Below are 25,370 nucleotides of genomic sequence, written 5' to 3'. Positions count from 1 at the left end.
AGTAAAGGCCTGGAGGACAATTTCCTTATACCAGGACAAATGAATAAGACTGTAGTAAGTCTGAAAAACTCAGTGTATTTCCACAGTGTTGCCATGGAATAACTATGTATCCAAAGAGCCTGACTCAAAATTTCTTAGTATTTATTAAATAAATAAGAAATGACCCAATGCCACTCTGTGGATCTGATAACAGGTCCCATTGTTCCACCTCCTAATTGGATGTTAAGTTCACATACAGGTCACAATTATCAATCAAGCACAAACTTACAGTATGATCCTACCAAAACACTTGATTAACCGTGGAAGTTATATGGGCCATGTAAGTTCACAGAACAAACCCATATGAGCTTTCTTCAGAGTAAGGTGACTACTAAGTGAGGAGAAGCAGCAACATTAGCCATCAAACCCTTCCTCACCTGTTCTTCTCAGCCACACAGAACTCTAGGGAGGAATGGGATGCATCCTTTCTCAACTGAAATGGGATTAGTAAGCGCTTGTTCCAGCAGTTTCTTTTGTTTCTGCTTTTTTTATTTTTGTTTTTATTATTTTTATCTTAATTGTTTTGAGACAGAATCCCATGTAGCCCAGGTTGTCTTCAAATTCAGTATGTAGCAGAGGATGATTTTCAACTTCTTTTCCTCTTGCTCCAACCGCCCAAGGATTGTGATTATAGGTGTGAGTCATTATGCCTCATTTATGTGGTATTTTGTGCATGTTAGACAAGTCCTCTACCAATGTAGGGTTTCTCTGTGTAGCCCTGGTGGTCCTGGAGCTGGCTCTCTGTAGACCAGGCTTGCCTCAAACTGAAGAGATCCACCTGTCTCTGCCTCCTGAGTTCTGGGAATAAAGGCATACACCACCACTATCACTTAGCAAAGAAAGTAGTCTTAATATTAGAACTGCTCTTATTTCAAGATATATTGTATTCTCTGGCCATTGACAGTTACAAAGCTGGAGCTTTATTACTATTTATTTTAAATGGGCTTTTTCATTTAGAACTAAGGAAATCTCTACCTCAAAACTAAACAAGCAAACAACCCCCTAATTTAAAACAAAACCTCCACCAACTCGAACTTTGGCTAAAAGAGAGTTCTGAAGTTATGGAAAGAAACCATTATGTGTAGAAAGCCTTAGCAAAAGGTTTGAAGACACTGTCAGGATGGACTTCGCCAGAGGCCACTTAATGTGCTCTAGGCATGGGTGGAACTGTCAGATCTGCCAGGAGAGGTCAAAATCTACAGTATCGCTTTCAGACAGGAGAGAAATGGGACTTAACAAATCCTTCCAATCTCAGCTAATTATAAGGGAAGATCCTATAGTCTTTTTATACCTATACTTGGGACCTTAGGCTGAAAGCTGAGATTTGTATTTCTAGCATTTGGGAGGCAGAGACAAGGGAAAAAAAAATCTCTAAATAGGGCTGTAAGCATAATGTTATTGTACAATCATTCAAATACTGATTTCCATGCCCCTACATCTAGTTGCAATCCTTATTCTGAGAATCTCCTGTCTCAATGTTGTGTAATCATTGCTACCTAATTCCCTGATTGGTCAATAAAGGGCTGATCAGCCAATAACTGAGCAGCAGAGAGAATAGGGCTGGATTTCCTCTCAGCCAGGGGAGGGGAGGAAGGAGAGAGAGGAAGTAGGGAATTGCAGCAGGTAGAGAGTCCTGGAGACACCATGAGAAAAGGCCTGGAGCCCAGAGAGCCAGATCAGTACTAGAATGAAAGTATTGTTGGGATTTTGACTGAGAGGTAGCCAGATTAGTTTAGAGGATTAGTGTAGTGTAATACTGCTCAGTTGCGATGACCTTTAAAGCTTGTTAAATAAACAATATAGTCCAGTCTCAATTTGGGAGCTAACTGGGTGAAGGAGGAGACAACTGTGAGAAACACATTAAAAAGCCACTAACATAGGACAGCCTGTATAGTCTACATAGCCAGGGCTACATAATGAGACCCTGTTTAAAAACAAACAAACAAACAAACAAACAAAACAACAAGCATAAAATACTCCAACAAAAGCTGAGAAGAAAGTTATGTCAGGCCCTTTCAGCTTCTTGGAAGTCCTTGAGACATAAGGTGTTACTCTGATCCTTCCTAGAACACTTTCTCTTCTATAACCTGAGGATAATTCTCAGTTACAGTATAGCGCTGTGAAATATATTCTTAGGGCACCAATGTCTTGTATTTAGGATTATAAAATAAACAAATCTACTATCTTTTTGTTCAGCTACAATGCAGTCACTTAGAAAGGAAAACTTGAACAAGATAGTTATCATCTGGGAGAGACCAGAAAGGAAGGCAATTTAATGACTGGTAGTCCAAGGCAACCCAGTCCACATGAAAGAGTATTGACTTGAAAGAAGAATTCAGACATCTACCAAGTACAAATATCAGCCAGGCGGCAGTCATGCAATGCCTTTAATCTCATCACTCTGTTCTCTGAGTTCAAGATCAGCCCTATCTATAGAGTGAGTTCCAGGACATCCAGGGCTACACAGAAACAAAATAAGAGAAGACAAAACAGCACAGAGAGGTTCTCAAGCAACTTACCTACGGGCAGGAACAAAGGAAAAGTGAGCAGGAGCATTTGGAGAGAAATTCCGGGGGCTGTCCAAGGGACTGTTTCCTGTGATGGAGAAAGGAAAAGAAACCTCGTTGAGGTTTGCTTTGGGAATGAGGGGTAAGGGTGAGGTGAGGTAAACTGGTGTGGCTTTCTGGTAAGAAACCTTTCTCTCTTATTAATCTAGTATATCTGATTATTTTCTCAGGCCAGCTCTCAGTTTATGAGTCTTTATAAAAGCTTGACAACCCAGAAATTTTCTCTTTTGCTCTCAAGGTACCTATGATAACCTATACCTCTTGGACATCCACTCTAGATACAGCAGTGATTCACATGCTTCCTGCCCTCTCAGGAACAGATCAACTTACAGTACCTCAAAGGCTTAAAGACTTTCCTAAAGACAACAAAATGCCTAATCTAAAAGTTACTTGTACAAGTATCTTCACACACTTCATCTAAGGGACTAAACAGAAACGTGAATACTTTAATGGTAAAGTTCTTTGGCAGAAATTCAGGATAGAAGTACACCATAAAATGCCTTATACTAGAAACTCTGAGGTCCACAAAGCATGGTCAACCTCCTCAATTACCATTTTCTCAATTACTTTTCATGTATGCTAGTCACTTTTGAGACAGAAGCCCAGGCTGTTTTTGAACTCTTACTCCTGCCTCAGACTGTGATTCACTCATAACCTAACGCTTTGATTTTGAAATGAAGTACATGTGTCTTACAAATATGTCAGGAGCTTCAATGATCCTACTGTCACAGCCTTCCAAGTACCTGGGACTATGTCAGGTAAGATATGCAAATTTCAAACAAATAATGTATCATGTCAGAGGATCCCAAGAAATAATGCAGACTGACAAGAGAATCTAATCAAATTACAAACACATGAAGCAATGCCACTGAAGAAGTGGAAGAAAAACTGTTGACATAATCTTTAGAAATGGAGTCTGTAAGACTAAAGGAAAAAGAAAGATGGCCCTCCAATAGCAAAGCTGTTACTCGGGTCTTAGTTTCTAATACCATCCTACCTTCCAAAACATCCCTCAAGTTTCTTGAAGAAATGACTGACTCTAAGACTGATATAAGAAATACAGTCCGGCAGTGGTGGCATACGCCTTTAATCCCAGCACTTGGGAGGCAGAGGCAGGCGGATTTCTGAGTTTGAGGCTAGCCTGGTCTACAGAGTGAGTTCCAGGACAGCCAGGGCTACACAGAGAAACCCTGTCTCGAAAAACAAAACGAAACAAAACAAAAATAAATAAATAAATAAATAAATACATACATACATACAGATGAGCAGGGAGCATTTCATAGTGTTGGAAGGCAAGGAAGTTGTAAATAACCCAAAGCAAAAACAGAAACAAACAGCACTGATGGGAGATGTCACTGAACAGGAATCAAATGAAGGGACTTCCTTTCAATGGCCAAAGCTACAACAACTTAGACAGACAAATAAATAAGATTCAAACTAGAAGATAAATATCTATTAGTCCATACTAATCAATAAATTAAAAATGAGATGAATATACAGACAACTTAAACAATACTACCAACCAATTTCACCTAATTGACACTGAACACTGCAATACAACAATAGACTGTATGTTTTTTTCAGTGACAGGAGAAATTTACTAAAGAATATCATATTCAGGGCCATAATAAAATCAAATACATTTTAAAGACTTTAAATCATATAAAATACTTTTGACCATGAAATTTAATGATAAATTAGTAAAAGAAGGAATAAGAGACATCTCTGGGATTTGTTTTTATTTGTTTGCTTGAGACAGTTTTGTCTGTTTAGCCCTGGCTGTCCTGGAACTCACTCTGTAGACCAGGCTGCCCTCAAACTCAAAGATCCACCTGCCACTGCCTCCTGAATGCATGAGCCACCACAGCTGGCTGGGATTTGTTTTTGATGAATTAGTGAGAGGGTATATAGTATGTATATAGTTGGGGGTGGGGGAGGGAGGGACTGTGAAAGGTTTTGGCAAAACAAAACAAAACATTCTATAAGGCAAGGGGTTTTAATGATGGGTTCCTCCAGCCTGGTAGTCTAGGAGTTTATAAACATTTCTCTGATGGTCCAGGTTCCAATAGTCTTCCCAAAGCTATTCTGGCCCCAACTCTGAGAAAAAGCATAAGAACTTAGTGTAGATCTCACAGGAAGGTTAAGTAAGAGCAACTCTCCCTCTCTCTCCTCTCTCCTCTCTCTATGCAAGTGACCTTTCTCTCTTTCTTTTCCTCCCCTACCCACCCCTCAATTCCCCTGGCCACTCCCTTGGCGCCAGTTAACTCTTTCGCCCAAGAGCAGTTTCACAATAAATCTGTCTTTTATATTAAAAAAAGGAAAAGAACAAATTCTTCAAGAAGACTTCCATTTTCCTAAAAACAATCCCAATGTTGGAGTAGGGGGTCCTTTAGACTACCTGTGTTTCTAACTGACTGACCCCAAACTTGTTAAGTCCCCATAGTTGCCTTTAAGGGTTTAATTCACTAGACCAACTCAAGAAAGCAATACATTTATTCTAGTTGCACTATAGACTATACTAGGGGAGGGTAAGGTCTGTGAGAGAAATCAGAGCTGCTGTGCCTGTGCTGTGGAATATGGGCGTGTCTATCAGCACATAAATGTGTTTACAAATCAGGAATCTCTACTGAGCTTGTGTGTCCAGAGTCTGTTAGTTTTAAATTGGGATTTTATTATATAGGTGAACTCAGTCTTGAGGTCCAGTCTCTTTACTGGAGATCAGGTTGGCTCAAAGTTTCAACCCTGTAACCACATAGTGATCAGCCATCAGTCTGAAACTACCTTTTATTAAAGTGAGTTATCACTTTAATAAAAAAGTCTAAGAGAGTATTTGTATACCTTCTTTTATTGCAATTTTCTATTTTTCAAATACTTATTTTACTGTAAAAAAATTCAAAAGGTTGTCAATATTTTGAAGTTTACAACAGAATAAAACCAGCAGTAATTTAAATTAGACTTATTTGGGGTGAAGATTAACATGTTAGAACACTAATGTTTTAAAGAAAAAAAAGGAAAATGTAGCAGCACGCAGAATAGGCTTTTTGGACTTTACCAAGCAATTTAGTGGATGGAAAGAGGGTTCAAAGACAAGTCATTCTAAGACGTTATAATGAAATAACTATCACATACAAAACAGAAACACTCAGCTGAACTTGAATCAGTTGCTTCTCTTACAGTTTGTTTATAAAAGAACACAATTATGTAGCAAGCCCCTATATAGAAAGCAGAAAGCGTAACAACGCCACCTTCCAAAGCCATCTACATAATCATTCCCAATAAACCCCACTTTCCTCCTCACTAAAGGCAACATTATCCTGATTTTAAATACTTCCTCACTTTAGCTTTACTAAGTAGTCATCATCTACAAAGTAAGTTCCAGGAAGCCAGGACTACAAGGACAGACCCGGTCTCAAAAAAATAAAAAAAAAAAGAAAAGAAAAAAAAACAGGGTGCATTCTAATCATCTTATTATAAAAGTCACTCTTTTACAATCTTCCTGCTTATGGTAAACATTCTTTAATCCGCTCTACCTCTGGCAGCCTCTAGGCTTTCTGTTCCTACAGAATGCCTATCCTAGACATGTCAAAGAAATTGCAGAAGTGGCCTTTTGTGTTTTAGTTAGTCCATTTTGCAACTTTATGTAAAAAAATGCCAATCTTTTTGCAAAACAGTTCTATCAATTCCTACTCCTACCATCAGGGCCACCGTGCCCTCTTCCCACACAACCACTGAGTAAGGCATCATTGGTGGTCAAAGAAAAGAATATCTATCTTTGTGACTTTAATTTTGCAATTACTAATGAAACTATCTTTTTATGCATGTCTTTAGCTATTTTTCAATCATACTATTATTTACAAGTGTTCCTTAAGTGTTCTGAATCTAGAGCCCTTTGTCACATGTGTCACAATTATCTTCTATTTCATTGCCTTTTGACTGTCTTTGAAGTATGTTTTGATAGCTAAATATTCTGAATTTTCAAGCAGTCAAATTATCAATCTTTTTATATTCAGGTCCCAAAGAAAGGTGGGACAAGTCTCACTCAGTGCCTCTGACTCGCCCCAGTACCTGTCACCCTGGGTCCTAACCCCAAACTTCTCTAGCATAGGGGCTAAGCTTCCATTTCCTCAGCTGATTCCTATATAATACAGCCATTTTGGCCACACATTCTCTTGGTCCTCCTCTCTAGGCCTCTTGATCATATATGTAGGCTCAAAGTTAGATGTGCATGTCTTCCTTAATTCCTTTCTAGTTCACTTATTCAAATAGGGTTTCTTAATGAACCTGGCACTCATCGATTCCAGCTATTCTAGCCAGCCAGGTTCTACAGAAAGTGCTGGGAGTGCAGGGATTACAGGCAGGCTATAATGCCTATCGGGCTTTTATGTGGGTTCTTGGGATCCAGATGCTTGCCTGGCAAGTGGCTTATTATTCATTGAACCATCTCCCCAGTTCTGAGTTTTAATGTTTCTTGATACGGACATTCAACTGTCCCAATACTGCTTAGTGAAAACAATCTTTTTGTTTATACCTTTACAAGTAACTTTTGTCATAAGTGTTTATGTGGACTCTAAAAGAAGCGTCCTAAATCTATTCTTCCTATAGTGTTCCTTGTCTCAATTAATGGCATCCTTACCCAAGCAGGAAATAAGGAGATACTGCACTCTAGTTGCTTTAGCAATGTTTTTCTTGTGTTCATATATTCTCCACTTCTAATAACCTCTTATACCTGGATAATGGCAATGGTCTTTTTTTGTTTTGTTTTGTTTTTGTTTTTCGAGACGGGGTTTCTCTGTGCAGCCCTGGCTGTCCTGGAGCTCACTCTGTAGACCAGGCTGGCCTCGAACTCAGAAATCTGTCTGTCTCTGTCTCCCAAGTGCTGGGATTAAAGGCGTGCGTCACCACCGCCCAGCTGGCAATGGTCTTTTAACTGGTCTTCCAACTGCCAGCTGTGGCAATCCTCTTAGTAACTTTGATATTTGTAATCAGATAATTATATACTTGTGGTGAAAAGGTAGCAAGTTGAAAAGAAGTGACAGGGTTTTTTTCTTTTTAACAAAATTGTGTGTATGTGCATATATCTACAGAGGCCACAAGAGGGCACTGGATCCTTTGCAACAGGAATTACAGGCCTTTGTGAGTCATTGAATGAGAGTGGTGGGACCTGAACTCCAGTCCTCTCCTAAGGATTGAACAGCAACGCTCTTAACTAACACAACTCATCTCTCTAAGCCCCCAAAGTGTTTCTTCTAATCTTTTTGCTAATATGGTAAATGCTCACTTTTAGGATTATGTAGTTCTAATTTTTCTAGACTTTTGTTTGCATTCCTATTAAATCTATTTTCTATATTGTACTAGAAAGAAATTTAAGCATGTAGACCTTCAACTTTGTGATTTAAACTTTAAAGAACATTCACTTTTTAGATCCAGAAAAAACTTTAGAAAATTTCATAAACTCTTCTTCCAGGAAAATGAACATAGGTATGAGTGTAAAACTGGCAAGACAAGCTTAGGAGACTTACAAACCTCATAAAAACATCCACAGTCCACAGATCTTAGGTAAAAGAACGACACAAGAAATTAGTATCTTGGGGCTGGAGAGGTGGCTCAGTGGTTAAAAGCACTGACTGCTCTTCCAAAGGTCCTGAGTTCAATTCCCAGCAACCACATGGTGGCTCACAACCACAGCAATGGGGTCTGACACCCTCTTCTGCTGTGTCTGAGGACAGTGATGGTGTACTCACATACATTAAAAACAAACAAACAAACAAACAAACAAACAAACAAAAAAACCTTAAAAAAAAGAATCAACCTAAAAAAAAGAAATTAATATCTTAACTCTGTATAAAACGTACAGCCCTCCCATAGCTTAGTTTATCCTCTTAACCAGATTCAATTAGCAATTCAATTATAATCTGGAAACATACACCATGAAGGCTTGCATTTCTATTTCCTAACTATAACACACTATTCTATACTTACAGATAAGTTGCCTTTGCTTCAACTTATCTCTGAAACATCTTGCTTATTATACGACTATCTTAGAAGGCATCACCTTACTTTCTGATACCACATTAAGTGACCATGGGTCTAATACAGTCCTTATGATGTCATGTTAGACCTTGGCTGTCACTTGTGGCAGCATCCTCTGCAGTTCTCCTCTCATATATCCCTTCTGACACAGGACCTGCATACTTTGCTAGCTTTCTATGTTCTCTTTCAGGCATTCTCTCTCCTTTGACATAAAAATACCCAGGTCGGAAATCATGTCATCAGAAATGACTCCTTTCTGAAGTCATCAGAACATACTATACACACTTTTCCATACCCTTCACTGTAAAAATTGTCATTCCTGAATTTCTGACATTCTCTTTATCACAGCTTTTGACAAGAGTGATCTCACTGTCCTCATAATCTTTCAACAACATCTCAGCCTTGAGAAGTTTCTGGAGAATGTCACACAATGAGGCTGACCAGTTTCATATTAGCCTATGATCCACTGATCCCACTGGCTCTGCATAAAAATCAGACCACAGTTTTACTGTATTTATTCTCACATTGGTTTAAGACACTATTTTATAGTTTACCCTCTGTCCTCAGGCTCTCAGATAATTATCTCACTTCTAACTTCAGATAGGGAGCAGAAGTAATCAGAAAATACCCCAAATAAGCTCTCATTTCTGTACCTTCTAATGTGGGTGTTATATTCCCACCCTCCCTATTACTTCAAAAGTACATATAACTGTCTGAGTTCCTGGTTAAGGCCAATCTTCTGCTTATGTACTAGATCTCATTTCATCTCAGCCACACAAGGACTGTGGTAGACATTGCCCTTTTTCATGAATGGCCAAGTTTTTCACTACATGGAATGACTTCCATCAGCATACAATAAATTTCATTTCTAACTTATTCTCCTCTTGTGCAAGAGAACTAGCCTAGGGTCTTGTTCACACCAAACAAGGGATTTACACCTCTGAGTTATTTCTTCCTACTTTTTACAGTAATACTTCTACATTTACTGTTTTCTTTTTCTTTCTTTTTGACTGTCCAATCAGGCCGTGGCCACTAATCAAAGCTGCTACCAAACCTCACCACACTGCTATATCCAAATGTAGTCTTCAGACTTCATGTTACTGATAGCTCCATTTGAAATACTTGTTCTTATTGCTGTTGGCTCTAAGACACTAGTGTTTCCCACAATTCTCCTCCTCTCCTTGTGCTCTCCCTACTCTGACCTCTAAGAACTAGAATGTTCCACAGCTTAGTCATGTACCTTTAGCCTTTTCAGTTTCTGCTCATTACTCCCAGGATCTCATCTAAACACACAGGCTTTTAATCTTCATAACTTCAATGTTTATGTCTTCTATAATTATTCCATGTAATCAAGACAAACATACTCAATTGCTTACATAAATGCACAGATGGCATTTCACTATAAGGACCCAGCACCAGAAGTGCTGGGGCCAGAGGTGGAGTTCCAGGAAGACAGAACTAGAATGATTAGAGGTAGTATCTACAAAGCACAAAGAAGAAAATTGAAACTATGGAGACAAAGATTAAAACAAATAATAGGCTTAAGGTACAAGAGGAGGGCAACTCACCACAAAGTTAGAAGTACAAAAAAATCTGAATGGCACAAAACTGGAACAACCAAAAACAGAGGAGTGGAACTGAAGAGAATACAGTAAGTCAAGTGCTACATGTTTTCACAAAATAAGACAATCTGAGATTGCCAGAGAAGTTGAAGTTACAAGACAAACACTGTTTCCCAGAGTGAAGATAAAAAAGCAGATACAGAAAATCTGAGTTTATAGACTAGACTTTCATAAGCAAACACCTCCATGGGAGCCAGTGGAGGAAGTAGGAAGAGTAAGAAGGCTTGAACTGCAAAGGACAACTTGTCCAAGACTCAGCATAGGCTATTCTAAGAGTTAAGAATTCCTGGATAATGTATTTTTATTCAATATGCATGGATGTTCTGGCTGCATAAATGTCCACATACCATGTGTGTTCCTAGTGACTGAGGAAGTCAGAAGAGGGCATAGGATCTCCTGAAACTGGTTACAGTTGTGAGCTGCAATGTATGTGCTGAGAACCAACCTAGGTCCTCTGTAAGAGCAGCCAGCAATCTGAACCACGGAGTCATCTCTCTAACCATCTCTTTAAGTATTGGTAAATTTTATGCACAGAACAGCTACCAGATTCTCACAGTGAATATTTAAGAAAACCTTCATCTGAATTCAGAAGAAGCAGAGGAAGAAGGACCATTATGAAAAAGTCAAGGCATTCTGTTCTTAACGAAGCACACCTTCTGAAGAAGCTACTATAATGTACTTCATCTATTGGAAAAGAAATACTCAACTCCTGCGACTTAGAATCTCCTGCCCACATAATCTGTGGGAATTAAACTAAGATATGCTAATTTATAGCCCAGCAGCACAGACCATCCAAAGACTTAGATTCAATTATACAACTAGAGAATACTTCTCTCCTCACCCTATCAAATTTACTGTGGTTAATTTGTGTAGTACATTATAGCCATCTACCAACAAAAAAAATTATATGAGCTAGGTATGGTGGTACACACCTTTAGTTAACACAGTAAGACCTTGTCTCAAAAAAAAAAAGTTACAAGGCATACTAAAAGGCAAAAGAAGAAGGGAAAATATCCCCATGATTAATATTCTATATGCTCGAATGGAAGAGTAGACAAGTATCCAAATGTTCAATCAAGAACATATGGGGAATTATGTAAGCAGATGGGTGCTAAAGAAGCAAAGGGAAAGCTAAAGATCAAAAGCACTGCACTAAAAGTCAAGAATACCGTATAGATAGGCAGGATACATCTCAGGGAAGCATCGCTAACTTAAAGAGATGCCAACAGACATTTCAACATTGAAAAGCAAAGGAGAAATGGGGAGGTGGAGAGGGGAAAGGAGGAAAGCATTTGGGAGCTGAGACAACCAGTGAAAGCTGTAGCAGACCTACAGATGAGCAGGAGGAGAAGAAACACAGCAGGGACAGAAGAACATTTGGAACAATAAGAAATGAAAACCTTATGTGCTGGCAACATAGCTCAGTGGTCACAAGCACTGGCTGCTCTTGCAGAGGACCCAGGTTCAAGCTCAGCACCCACGTGGCAGCTCACATCTGTGTGTAACTCTAGTTCTAGGGGTCCAAACACCATCACACAGACACAGATACAGCCAAAACACTAATAAACATAAAATAATAAATAAATAAATAAATTCTTTAAAAACCCAAACTAATGTCTTATAAAGGCTATAGAGCAAGAAAGGTCAGAAAACATATACAGGATAACTAAACCCCCTCTCCAAACTCTACTTAGGGATATTGTGTGCACATTATAGAAAATCATAGACAAAGAGGTTTACTGAAGTCTTGGAAAAAGGTGGGAAGATATGCCTTCCCCACAGAGGACCAGACAAGATTGCACTCTCATAGACAAATGTGACAGTAGGGTGAAATAGTGTAAGGGGAGGAAGGGAAGAGAGAAAAAAAGCACACTCTTAGAATTCTTTCTATACCTATCAGAATAGTCTTCAAAAGTAGAAGAGAAATACCTTTTCAAAAAATATCAGCAATTTAATACCATCAAATCTATCTTCAAAGAAATAGGTAAAAAGCAGCTTATAAAGACAAAATTATACACATAAGAAACTGAATTGTACATAAAGAAAGCATTTGGCTTAGCATGTGGCTCAATTACCAGTGCTTGCTGAAAAAGAAAACACATTGCAGGCAATTACTTTTTAATGAAAGTTTATTATTATTTTTTTTGCACAAGTTTTTACCTGCCTGTATGCATGCCTGTGTTCCACATAAATACCTGGTGTTTGATGAAGCCAGAAACAAATGTCAGGTCCCCAAGAATCAGAGTTAGAGACAGCTAGGAGGCAAATCTGGGTCCTCCTCTAGAACAGCAAGTGCTCTAAACCCCAAGCCATCTCTCCAGCTTCAGTATGCCAAGTCTTAATGCGTATTTGCCAAACAACACAGCATCAAAATGCATAAGGCAAAAATGAACACAATCAGGAGTGATAGAAGATGACATAATAGTTATAAATTTTAATGTCCTTTCAAGAGAAAGGGTAGATCTAGGAGGCAGAAAATTACTGAGAACTAATTAAGCTTATTATAGTGGTCATATGAATATAATGGACATTACAATGATTATATCTACATACCATATCATATGAAAAATTCATCAAAACACTACATTCTTGACCAGAATATATGTCTCACCAAGCTTAAAAGAACCGAAATCATTCCATATCTGCTTAGAGCAAAATGAAGTTAGAAATCAATGAAAGAAAGACAGCTGGAATAAATCTCCAACTATTAATTATTATATACTAAAAAGCATTTGAAAATATTTTGAACAAAATGAAAATGAAATCATCATTTATCAAAATTTGTGAGATGCAGAGAAATCAGTACTTGAGAGCATTAATGCATATACTAGAACAAATAATTTAAACTCATTCTGAGTTTATACTTTTGAAACTAGGAAAAAAACAAATTAAATGAACTATTCAGGCAGGAGAAAATAAAATCTAGAGATATAATAAAATTAGAAACAAGAAAATAGAGAAAAATCAACATGACATAAAGCTGGTTATTTGAAAAGAAAAACCAACCTTCCCCTTGTCAAAGTAGGGGGAACAATAACACATGATTACTAATATCATAAATTAAGTATTGGGCATCACTAAGGATCTCAGGAACTAAAAGCATTAGTAAAGAAATACTATAAAATAATTTTATACCCGCAAATCTCATAATATAATTAAAATGGATTAATTTTATAAAAAGATATAATTTGATAAAATTATTAATATAAAAATAGGTATATGGACAGGTCTCAATCTACCACAGAAATTGAATCAATAATTAATAACCTTTCAAGGCAGAAAGCACCAGTTTCAACTACACATTTCAAAAAAATTTATACCTGCTCTACACAAGTTCTTCCAAAAGAAAGAAGGGGAAGGAATACAACCCAGCTCATTCTCAAGCCCACATTTACTTTAATACCCAAATCAGATAAACGTAAAAACAAAAACCACAGACTATTATCTTTCATGAATAGATATTAAAATTATTAACAATTATTAACAAGTTGAATTTAACAATGCTTAATTAAAAAGAAGTATACACCAAGACCAAGAGGGGCCTATCTTAGGGATGTAAGCTAGCTCAACACTTGAAGAAAATCAACAAAATAGGTATAAGTAGTGGAAATGTTCTGTATGGTACTACAACAGGCAACATGTATCATCATAAATTTGTCTAATGTGTATCATTAGTAGTAAACTCAAGTACAAAACTACTGATTGGGTAATAATAAAGTATCAGAGTAGGTTTACCCAAGTGTAACAAATGCACCATTCCGGTAGGGAACACTGAAGATAGAGAACCTTAACGTATGTGGGGACAGAGTATGTATCCTGTTGAGTTTTGCTATTAGCCTAAAACTAATCTAAAAAATAAGGATTACTCATTAAAAAAAAAAAAAAGACTAGGGGATATAATATGCAGAAGGCCCTGGGATTAAACCCAAATCTATCTATTTCTCTCTCTATTTCTCTCTCTATTTCTCTATTTCTCTATTTCTCTATTTCTCTCTCTCTCTCTCTCTCTCTCTTTCTCTCTCTCTCTCTCTCTCTCTCACACACACACACACACACACACACTTTCCAGAATGGCTAAGTACCTATTGAACCAATCTTACTACAGGTGTGTCTATTTATAAAATATTTAACAGTCTAGGCTGGAGCCATGGCTGAACAGTTAAGAGGATGTATTGTGTATTGCTCTTCCATAACCAAAGTTCAGTTCAGACTACTCTGAGGGTTGGGGAGTGAGAGCACTAAATCTAGCTACAGTGGGAATCCAACAGCTCTGGCCTCCATGTGCACCTGTACTCACATGTACATACTTAGATACATAATTTAAATAAGAACAAGATACTTGATACTAAATTGATCTGTACAGAATTTAGTTACTTTCAAATTAACAGATTTTTTATTATTGAAGAGATTCAAGTCTTAAGAGCAAAGCAAATAGGACTTAGAAATTTCAGCTGTATAATATTTGACAATTTAACAAATGTCAAGTTTGATACGTATGGAACAACCAGTGCTGCTTCTGAACATCTGGTTAATATACATATAGTCTACATTCAATCATGGAACGTGCTTCATGCCAATTCTTCCTCTCTGAATTTTCTGTCATGGTTTACTGAAAGATGATTATGAAAACTTTTATGAACTACTAGGCATGTTATAAATACTAACTCCTGGAGTTAAATTAAAGATTCAGGCAGACAGAAAATATTATGTAGTATTCTCAATCAAAATCACTTGAGTAAGGAAAACTTAGTCCTAAACTCTAACAGAAATCTAGAGATAATCATCTCAGAGAGGAGTAGTCAGTAGTAATTGTTGGGATTCAGACCCAGGATAAACTGCTGAGATGCACATTTTACATTCCAAGGTGGACCTGGTCTCCAGGTTCTCCCAGCATCCCTTAGTCCCTACCTGTTACAGTCCCTACCTGCTCTTTGGTCTGAACTTTCCAGCCCAGGGTCTGGGCTTCCCATCCTCCAGATGCACTTTCCTATATAATTTAAATGTTTGCCTCTCTCCTCTCCTCTCCCTGTCCTCTGTCTTTCTTCCAATGACAACTTCCCCCAGCCTCATGTTCCTTGGGACCAGTGAACTTGCCCAAGAGCTGCTTCCCAATAAACCTGCCTTTATATACTATAATTTGGCTTGAATTGACCCATTTCACTGGCAGAAAATAACTTATCAGTTATTACTGCCCAGTACTTATGCTACAGCTATGTATGGGGTTTAGAGAAGCTAAATTTATTTCCACATAATGAAAATCTGGGTCAGACATATGCTGACACTTTACAAAGTTCTAGGGTAGAAGTGCAATTTAAGAGAAGCCAAAACCCATTAAATATACATGCATACATGCATGCATGCACACACCTACCACACCAAAAAAAACCTCAGGGAATTATGTAATAAAAAATGAGAGCTTTGGTCTAAAGGGCAAATATTTCAAATTCCTTTTACTGTTGGTAGTGTCTTCTAAAGTGACAGTTTTTCAGATGAGCCCTTTTTCCAAAGATATTTAATTAGCATCCCTCTCAGAATATTGATATTTACTCAAAGACTTAGTAAACCACCAGCAAAAAGAGAAGCCCACAAGATTAGACCAGTCTTAAGCCTATGATATCCACCTGCTTCACAACTTAATGTCCCCTTTTATTAATCAAAGACAAAGATCAGGCTTAGGACAATAGTACCCAGTGATTAAGACATCTAGGAAGCAATCTTTGAACAGTTTCTTATTGTTCCAAACCTGCCCATTATCATTAACCCTATGTTAAGAGGTTCTGCTCTAAACAGGATACTCCAGCAATTCCTGCAGCAAAGGTTGAGTCTGACTCTCACGATACAAGCCTAGAACAAAACACCTGGCTAATTAAATAAGGTCTCTGCCCCACTCCTAGTAGGTTGAGTAGGGCCTGAGTTAGTATGAATCCCATTAAAATTATGTATCTCCCTTAATCAGAAGCAAATAAACTAGCTCTCACACTATCTATTAAAGTTCATATTCTATATGGATCTGAGACTGACTACAGAAATAATATGTAAAATCAATGTCAATATGAAGCAAATACCCCTCACATTTTGTTTTCTTTGATTCTCAACTGGAAAAATTAACAAGAGTTTAATAGGGTAGGAAAATCCTCTGTGAGACCTTAAGGCAGGTGTTGAGTAACAGTTTCCTCCAAGATCAAAACACTAAATTCAGAAGGGATGCTCCTTAATCAAGAAGGTAAACAACTCAAAATACCTCAGGAAGTCCCTAAAACTGACCAGATTTACTAGGGCCCCCCCTGCCAGAGTACACAATAAAAACTGAAAGTCCCTCAATCAAAGTTATAAAAAAAGGCTCTCAAACTAGTTATACAACAAAGACAACTCTGAGATTTGACCACCTGAAAGAAACAAAAACCAGTGAAACTGTATAAAAGAAGTTTAAAATAAAGAGGTCTAGGTTTAAAATAACTTGGAAGGGATACTCTCCAGCCTGTTGAGCTACTTGCAGGCTGTCCCATTTGTGAACCGTCACTTGTGCTGGGGTAGGCTTTGGAGATGCACCTGTCTTTTGAGTCATTTCTGCTTCTATAAGTAACTCCAATACAACTCACTGGCTCATCACCAAGTGGACTTTGGTGGTATCATAGTACTTAGGTCTGTCATGGGATCCCTATCTGGAGCAAATAGACATGTGTTTTCAGACAACAGTAGGACAAAATGTTACTGGATGGTCATATGATCCAAGATAACTCAAGCCACATGTGGTAGAAAACATTAGAACAGAGGCCATTGTTCAGAAGACTCAAGTGGCATCAAAAGGTATTCTAGACTAGAAGTAATGTACATAAGGAATCAAAATCCACTGTACCTATACTCCCACAGAAACAAAGACTATGAACTCTTTATGTGTTGTAAACTTGGTGTTCCTCCAGCCTGCCTTCCAGCTCAGTTGCTGCAACACGAGCACTCTTTAAAAGGCCGCTTTGGACATCACTGCATGTGTTCTTATTCTCTCTCTCTACCCCTTTCTGTCTTGTTCATTCTTTCTGTCTCTCAGTCTCTGTCTGTCTCTATCCCTCTCTCATGTGCCCACTCCAAGATGGACTTTGGCCCTCACCCACTTCCCCAATAAATCTCTTGTGCTAGATCTGTTGCATGGTGTGATTTTGTGGCATGCCTTGGCTCCAACTGGTCACCATAACAGTGGCAGCTTTAATAACATGCATTAGTCAGACAATGGTGAACCAACAATGTGAGAAGTAGGAAAGAAATCTGGTGTCTGTGGACATGATTTATTAACTTTTAAAAATCTGTAAGCACTTACCTGTGTGGCCATGGAGTGGGGAGTGTGGCCTTGGTAGTGTAGGTGATGTGCTAGAGGTTACAATCAAGCTCTTGCGGTTACTTGTCCGACAACTGCAATAAAGACAAAATGTCAGTTATAAGATTCCAGGTTAGTTACAGAGGCACCTAAGTAGCATGATTCCCTGGGTTGAACAATATAGTGCTTTAAACTTCACTGTCCACCAATAACTGTGTGAATCACAATTCATTTTACACCTTGGAGTAACTTTTGCCAGTGTCCTGACTTTTGTCTTGATTTGTACTTTTCCAGTGTTAAGTTTGCTTTCTGAGGAAACTCAAGAACACATATGGGGGGAAAATTTTGTTCTAAATTGTAAACCTAATTTGGAAACATAGCACGTGTCAAAACATTATTTTATTTAGGCCAGTATGGGGCACTCATCAAGCACATGCAAAGCCCTGAGTTTGGCTGTGGGCATGAATAAAGAAGCAAATACACAAAATGATCCTACTTTTATCTCACAAATTCAGTATCTTGCCATAAAAATGAAGCTAATTTATACAGTCTGTCAAGCTACTTTTACAAATAGTTAATTGCTAAATTATCTAACATCTTTATTTTGGAGTTGTTTCAATAAAACTGAATTTCCTTACAAGTTAACAATGGGCTAATTTTTCTTATAATCAGAGAAACCCAATCATGATGAAAACCCATTTTAGACCATATTTCTTACTAAAAAGAAATTACGAATGTATTTTAAAACCAGACTATTTTTTATTTAAAAGACTGGGGAAAACAAAACAAAACAAAAAGGCATTAAGAATTCTGCTGATCCTGCTGGTAAGCCATCCTACCATATTCTGCCCCGACTTCCAATCTCCCAATATGTGTCCAGATCCTTGTGTTAGGCAGAGCAAAATCAAGACCAGCTTGGTCACAAGAGTTACAGATAAAAAAGAAGGAAAACAATAAGATAAAAAGACTGAAAAATAAGGTGGTGAAAGTTATACCATTTAAAAGTAGCCAGCGATTCTGCAAGAGTCCAGGAGGATGATCCCCAAGTGCTGGTAAAGGCTAGAGGCTGCACATGGGGACCGTCAGCAGATACTAGAGAATAAAAAAGACTGAAGAAGCTGGTGAGTACAGAGAAGCATGAGAAGTACTGGACTTCGTGAGGTTCAAAGCCTACAACTTGTCTGACTTTCACTGGACAAATGATAGGCTTAGTAGAAAAGCTAAGCATGCCTGACTACTTCTTTTGCCGTGCAGGAGCTCTTTGGTTTGTGGACTCCTATTTGTTAATTTTGCTTTTGTGGACTGATCTTTTGCTCTAATACCTAAACAATTTCCACTGGCAACCTGGGCTACGTCACAAGACCCTTCCTTGGGCTGGTGAGATGGGAAAGTGGTTAAAAGCACTTCATTATCCTTCCACAGGTCCTGAATTCAGTTCTCAGCACCCACATCAGGTGGCTCATAACCACCTATAACCCCAGCTTCAAGTGGAATCCAAGAGGAGGAGGGGGGAGGAGGAGGAAGAGGAGGAAGAGGAGGAAGAGGAGGACTGGCAAGGCGCCGCAGTGGGTAAAAGTGCTTGCTGCCATGCCTGACAGGATGACCTGAGTTCAACCCTGAGTTTCATAGTGAAAGGGAAGAACTGACTCTTACAAGTTGTCCTTTGACCTCCACATGTCTGCTGTGGCACAAACATGCAAGGGTACACAGAAAATAGTAAATATTTTACATATCCATTTTGCTGTCTGTTTTCTCATTAGACTAAGCTTGAACAGTGACTTTTATGTTTGCTTTGGTTACAGCATGTTGCTAAAGCCTAGAACAATGTAAGGTAGACTCTCAAGTAAGGTAGGCTCTAAGATATTTGCTAAATAAATTGATGAGTATGAGTTGCTATAAAAACCAAAATAAAGACAATAAATGTCTAACTGTGTACCTGTGTTACATGTAAATAAAATTATTACATCTAAACTTAACTATTAAAATCCCACGAAACTTAAGGGATCAATAATTGAGTTGAACTATATTTGGTTCTTTAAACTTTAAAATAAAATACAGAACACTGAAGATCATATTTCTAGGCCACATGCCTTTTAACAAAGGTACACATAATCTCACTTGGCTAATCTGTAACAGCTACCCGAGGGAGAAGAAAGGTCAGATGCTCTGGTACAGATGCCACGATCAGCTGAGATCCAAAACAAGGCTAGTTTTTCCCTTTCAATAGGCTCTAGACATTTCCCCATGATCAGAAGAGGATCAAGATTTTATTCTTTCATCTCAATGAGGAAAAGTACCTAGTGTCTGAAGAGGTGGTGTACAAACCCAGCTAACGGCAAATAACCTGAAAATCTTTGCATTGATGTTCTGCTGCTAACTACAAAAATCTGGTCAATGAGAGTGGAGCCCAGCATTACATCTTACGCGCATCTCACTGTGAGCATTCCAGTGGACAGTAGGAGCAGGGTCCCAGGCACCCCAAACACTCTCTGAAACGTCACTAAATTATGAAGCAATACACAGTGTGGACAGGTCACTCTACTGTGGAGCTTTAAGCACCTCTGAATTTCCAATCCCAGGGGCCTACTTCCTATTTGAGCACTAGGCTGTATGGTCAGGAAAAGACCACTTTTGTTCCACTCAGTGTAAACAAGATAGAGAACTTGGAGCAATTTCCGGCCAAGCATTTTTGACAAGGCAGTAATAATCAAGATGATGTCCTTGTTAAGATCAAAATATGAGCAAAGGTAAAAAATATTACTTCTTGCCAATAAAGGGAAGTATTGTTAAACATATATAGTAAAAACATCACCAAATGCATCTGATTTTCTTACACAGATCATTTCAATATTCTTTCTTCCTCCCTCTCATATTTGTCTTCTTTTCTTATTTCCTCTCTACTCCTAACACATGCAGCCTACTAGTGACCTCTTTAAATTAAATATCTTCATTACATTCAAAATCTTCCAAAGGCTATTAATTCTAAATAGGAACAAATAGCTAGTAGGTGCAATGCGTTAACTAATTCTTTCCTTTATCAAGGATGTCCTTCTTTTTCAACAATACATGGTAAAAACTCCTTACTCCTTTAAAACTATTCAACTGCTACCTTCCCCATTTCTGTATATGATACTAGGACATGTTCTCCTTTATCATTACTTCCCAGAAGCACTTACCACCTTCAGACATAGTATACTAACAAATTTATCAGGAATAATGTCTATTTCTTTTCATCTACAATACTCCCAAGAGGAAATCCCCGTCACTCAGAAATAGTGCATCCAGCATGGCCAATTTTTCTAATCTTAAACAAATGAAAGTATTTCCAGAGCAAGAGGTTGCCAGAGTCCTCTCCAGTCTCTGGGCTACCAAGCACAGAATCTAGAGGGAAGCCCCAAATTCCTTTTCTCCAAAGCTAGCAGCAGTTCTGCTTGAATTTAGCTGCCTACTAGGAAGCATTCATGTCTTAACAAACTAGCCTCTTCATCCACTTTCTGACAGGGGCTGGGAAAATGGCTCAGCAATTGGGAGTACTTTCTGCTCTTACAGAGGACAATAATTTGGTTCCCAGCACCAGTATCAGGTGTCTTCAGCTCTAGGGGATCTGCCATCCAATAATACTGCCCCCTGCTGGCATCCTCATGTTCATGAGCACCCCCTCCCTAACACACAGGGTGACAGGATATAAGGGTTTTTTAAAAGTAGGATCTAGTCTGGAAAGGAAGGAGAGAAAACAGAAAAAAAGATATATACATAAATATCATACATAATCATGTGTAAAAGTCCTAATTGAAAACAATCCAAATGTCTATCAACTAATGACTGAACAAAATACTATCTATTCAAAAAGGGAATGATGTTCAACATGATAGAACTGTAGAATCATTATATCAAATGAAAGAAGCCAGAATCAAAGCACTGCAACAATTACATATATGTGAAATGTTCAAGTTGAGAGTGGGATCTTTAATCCCAACACTCCAGAGGCCGAAAGAGCTCTATTAGTTCAAGCACAGCTTGGTCTACATGGTGAGTCCTAGGCCAGCCAAGACTATACAGTGAGATCCAGTCTTGAAATAAAATAATAAAATATTAGGCCAGCTGTTACCTAGGGTAGGACTAATACAAAGATTAAATTCAGATGGGTAAAAGCAAACTTCTCAAGAAAAGCAAATGTTCTACACTTAGATTGTGTATAATTCTAAATGTAGTAAAAACTACCAGGTAACTTATAATTGCTGTGCTTTATATGATGCATTACATCTTTTTTTTTTCCTTGGTTTTTCGAGACAGGGTTTCTATGTGTAGCCCTGGCTGTCCTGGAACTCACTCTGTAGACCAGGCTAGCCTCGAACTCTCGAACTCAGAAATCCACCTGCCTCTGCCTCCCAAGTGCTGGGATTAAAGGCGTGCGTCACCACTGCCCGGCTCTATGCATTACATCTTAAAAGCCTTTTTTTTCCCAAGCCTTCCATCACTAAGCCACATTCCCACTTACTCCCCTTCCTTAATAACGTAGTTTAGAAACTATTAGATACTTGTGATATCCATGTGAATGACGGTAGGTGATAAGGTACTTGGCATGAGTTGACAGAGATGTTGAGATATTATCTACTTAGAGAAAACAGTGTTGCTGTGTCATGAGTGAGATGCTGGACAACCAAAAAGGTAAGGATAGCTTTTGTAGCCACAGTGGTCAGTGGGTACAAAAGATTAGTTGTAAACTGAAAAAAATTAAGTAACAATATTGAGGATAGAGTCAGGGTTCTAATTAAAAAAAAAAAAAAGAATCACAAAACCAGAAATCACTAATAGAGGAAATTGGAATGAACTACAATTAAAAGCAGTGGCATCAAATAAGCCAAGAGTTTTAATATATGCACCTATTACTAAGAACAGTATACACAGTATAGCAACATGTTTTAAATAACATTCCCCACTCACAAGAACTATGCGTTCTACAGAATGCCTAAATCAAGGGCTAGTGATGGGAAGTTAAAAGAAAAGCCACATAGGACTATTTTATGAGGCCAAAAAGAAAGTTTTCACAAGAATGATATATTTCAAAAAGACATAAATGCCAACATAAAGAAACTCCTCTGGATCAAATGGTATAACTTCAGCAACAGCAGCATATACAAGGATATTAAAAGAATGGGGCTGAGAGATGGTTTAGCAGTTAACAGGATTGAGGTTAGATTTCTAACATCTACATGGCAATTCACAACTGTCTGTAAGGCCGGTGTCTGAGGATTTAACACTTTCTTCTGGCCTCTATGGGTACAACACTCATGTGGTACATAGACCAAAAAAAAAAAAAATCCATATATGTAAAATGAAATTTAAAAGTATTTTAAACAACAAATTATACTACATTAAGTAAAGTAGCAATCTTTTGTGTATGTTTGTGTGATACAGTAAGTTTAAAAAAATTAACTAAAGGAAAAAGTTTTCTAAAGTGGAAAAATATTATTTAGCAACCCAAGTAATGTATAATACACTTAAAGCCATAAATCAGTGGGCAAAGTTATCATTCTATGTCTATATGTCTGTCTGTCTATCTATCTATCTATCTATCTATCTATCTATCTATCTATCTATCTATCAATCATCTACCTTTCATTGATTCTGGGTCCCAAACCCAGAACCTTGAAGATGCTAGGCAAGCCACTAAGCAAAGTAAAACTGCTAGCTCAATGTGTCAAATTTTGATGAGGATAATTTAATTTTTTGTTTTGTTTTGTTTTGTTTTTCGAGACAGGGTTTCTCTGTATAGCCCTGGCTGTCCTGGAACTCACTCTGTAGACCAGGCTGGCCTCGAACTCTGAAATCCACCTGTCTCTGCCTCCCAAGTGCTGGGATTAAAGGTGTGCACCACCACTGGCAGGCTGATAATTTAAAATTTTAAAATTAGGAATAGAGACTTACAGAATCATTCTCACAAGATAATTGTCAACCAGGAAAAGATTTAAAACCAGTGGTAAGACAGTTCTGTGGACAAAGGAGTTTGCTGCTCAGTCTAATGATCTGAATTTTATCTCTAGAACCAGCAAGGTGAAGAAAGAGAGAACCAACCTCTCCAAGTTGACCTCTGTCCTCCACATACGTCTTCTGGCATGAGTGTTCAACAAAAATAAATATAAAATTGTAATTTTAGAAAATGTTTTAAAGGTTTTTTTTAAAACATAACTACACTGAAAACATGCAGCCTTCACCTTATTCAAATCAAGGCTAGCTTCATAGTAATGTCATAAAAATGAAGTTTGTGTTACCTGATTGTCCTTTCAAATAACTGGTTGTGATTTTCTTTACTTTTCTCTCTCCCCTCCCCCCTTTCTTTTGTTCTTTTGAGACTGGGTATCTGTTTGTAGCCTTGGCTGAGGTCGAACTCATTCTGTAGACCAGGTTGGTCTTAAATACAAAGATCTGCCTGCCTCTGCTACCAAGTGTTGGGATCAAAGGTTTGGCTTGGTTGTTTTTCTAAAGTGTCAAGGACATAAACACCAAGAAAGCAAAACTGTTCCAGCTAAGAGAATACAGAGATGATAAAACTCTAACACATGATCATGGACCAGATTTCTAACACAGTATATACTTCTATGGTATAATGTGATATTTTGATATATACATAAAACTATGAAATAAAATAAAACCTATATACGCTAGGCAATTGTTTTATCACCAAACTGGGTTAAACCTCACCCTTTCAAAGAATAATGCTACTGTTTTTTGGAGGAGGGATAAGGTCTCATGTAGCCCTGACATCAAACTTGCTATATAATGGAGGATGTTCCATTTTGATCTTGTCTCTATCTCTTATAAGTTTCAGACCTGCACCATACCTGATTTATGCAGTGCTAAAAAATCCAATCCAGAGTTTAATTCATGCTAGCAAGGTGTTTTAAATGAGACTGGCCCTGGTAAGTGGAACTGTTCGGGAAGGACTAGAAGATGTGGCCTTGTGGGAGTAGGTGTGTCCCTGAGGGTGGGCTTTGAGGTTTGAAACGCTCAAGCCATGCCAGTTAGCTCTTGCTCGCTGTATCCTGCTTCTGGATCAGATGGGAGTTCCCAACTATATAGTATCAATTTTAGAAAACAAAGATTAATACTATTATATTAGTTATTTTTCTAGAAGATGCATTGCAATACCAACTTATTCACAACACTTCATTATAACAATTGTGTTGTGTTGACCAGGCCCATACAGTATAAAGAGTTATAACAAGATTCTAATTCAGAGCTGCTCTTTGGAGCTACAACTAAATGAGATTGCTTTAGAAGTCAAGGAAGCAACTACTGAAATGACTGGAAAAAACTTTTTTTCTGCATGACAAGAGATTATCTTGGAGGCATTTAAATGACCTTAGATGAAATGCCCAACAGTGGGGAGAAGGAACTCAAAGAGTCCACCTCCGGTAAATAAAATAAGAAAGGTCCTCAAGTGGAGGGATGGGATTGCCAACCCAGTCAAAATTTCTGATCCAGAAGTGTTCCTGTCTATAAGAACTGAAGGGACAAAAATGGAGCAGAGACTGAAGGAAAGGTGGTCCAGTGACTGGCCCATATTGGGATCCATCTCATGGGAAGACACTATTATTGATGCTATGGTGTGCTTACAGCTTGCATGGTTGTCCTCTGAGAGGCCCAACCAGCAGCTGACTGAGACAGATGCACATACTTACAACCAACCAATGAACTCAAGTCAGGGACCCCCACCTGTGGCTGAATTAGGAAAAGGCTGGAAGAAGTTGAGAAGAGTGACCCCATAGGAAGACCGGCAGTCTCAACTAACCCAGATTCAGA

The 25,370-nt window shown here is 38.1% G+C and overlaps 1 protein-coding gene across 4 annotated transcripts in view; it reads right to left on the bottom strand.

Moving 5' to 3' along the window:
• Window positions 1-25,370, bottom strand: part of Mast2 (microtubule associated serine/threonine kinase 2) — a 147,103-nt gene that overhangs the window by 26,196 nt on the left and 95,537 nt on the right. For all 4 annotated transcript variants that reach the window (XM_028787025.1, XM_028787033.1, XM_028787037.1 and 1 more), the window contains exons 5-6: window positions 17,571-17,662; window positions 2,559-2,634 (exon numbers count right to left, since the gene is read on the bottom strand). In XM_028787025.1, coding sequence (XP_028642858.1) covers window positions 2,559-2,634; window positions 17,571-17,662 — 168 coding nt within the window. The remainder of the gene's footprint in view (window positions 1-2,558; window positions 2,635-17,570; window positions 17,663-25,370) is intronic.

The sequence above is a fragment of the Grammomys surdaster genome, unplaced genomic scaffold, assembly GCF_004785775.1.
Source record: "Grammomys surdaster isolate TR1022 unplaced genomic scaffold, NIH_TR_1.0 100, whole genome shotgun sequence".
NCBI lineage: Eukaryota > Metazoa > Chordata > Mammalia > Rodentia > Muridae > Grammomys > Grammomys surdaster.
This window is presented reverse-complemented; position numbering and strand designations above follow the sequence as displayed.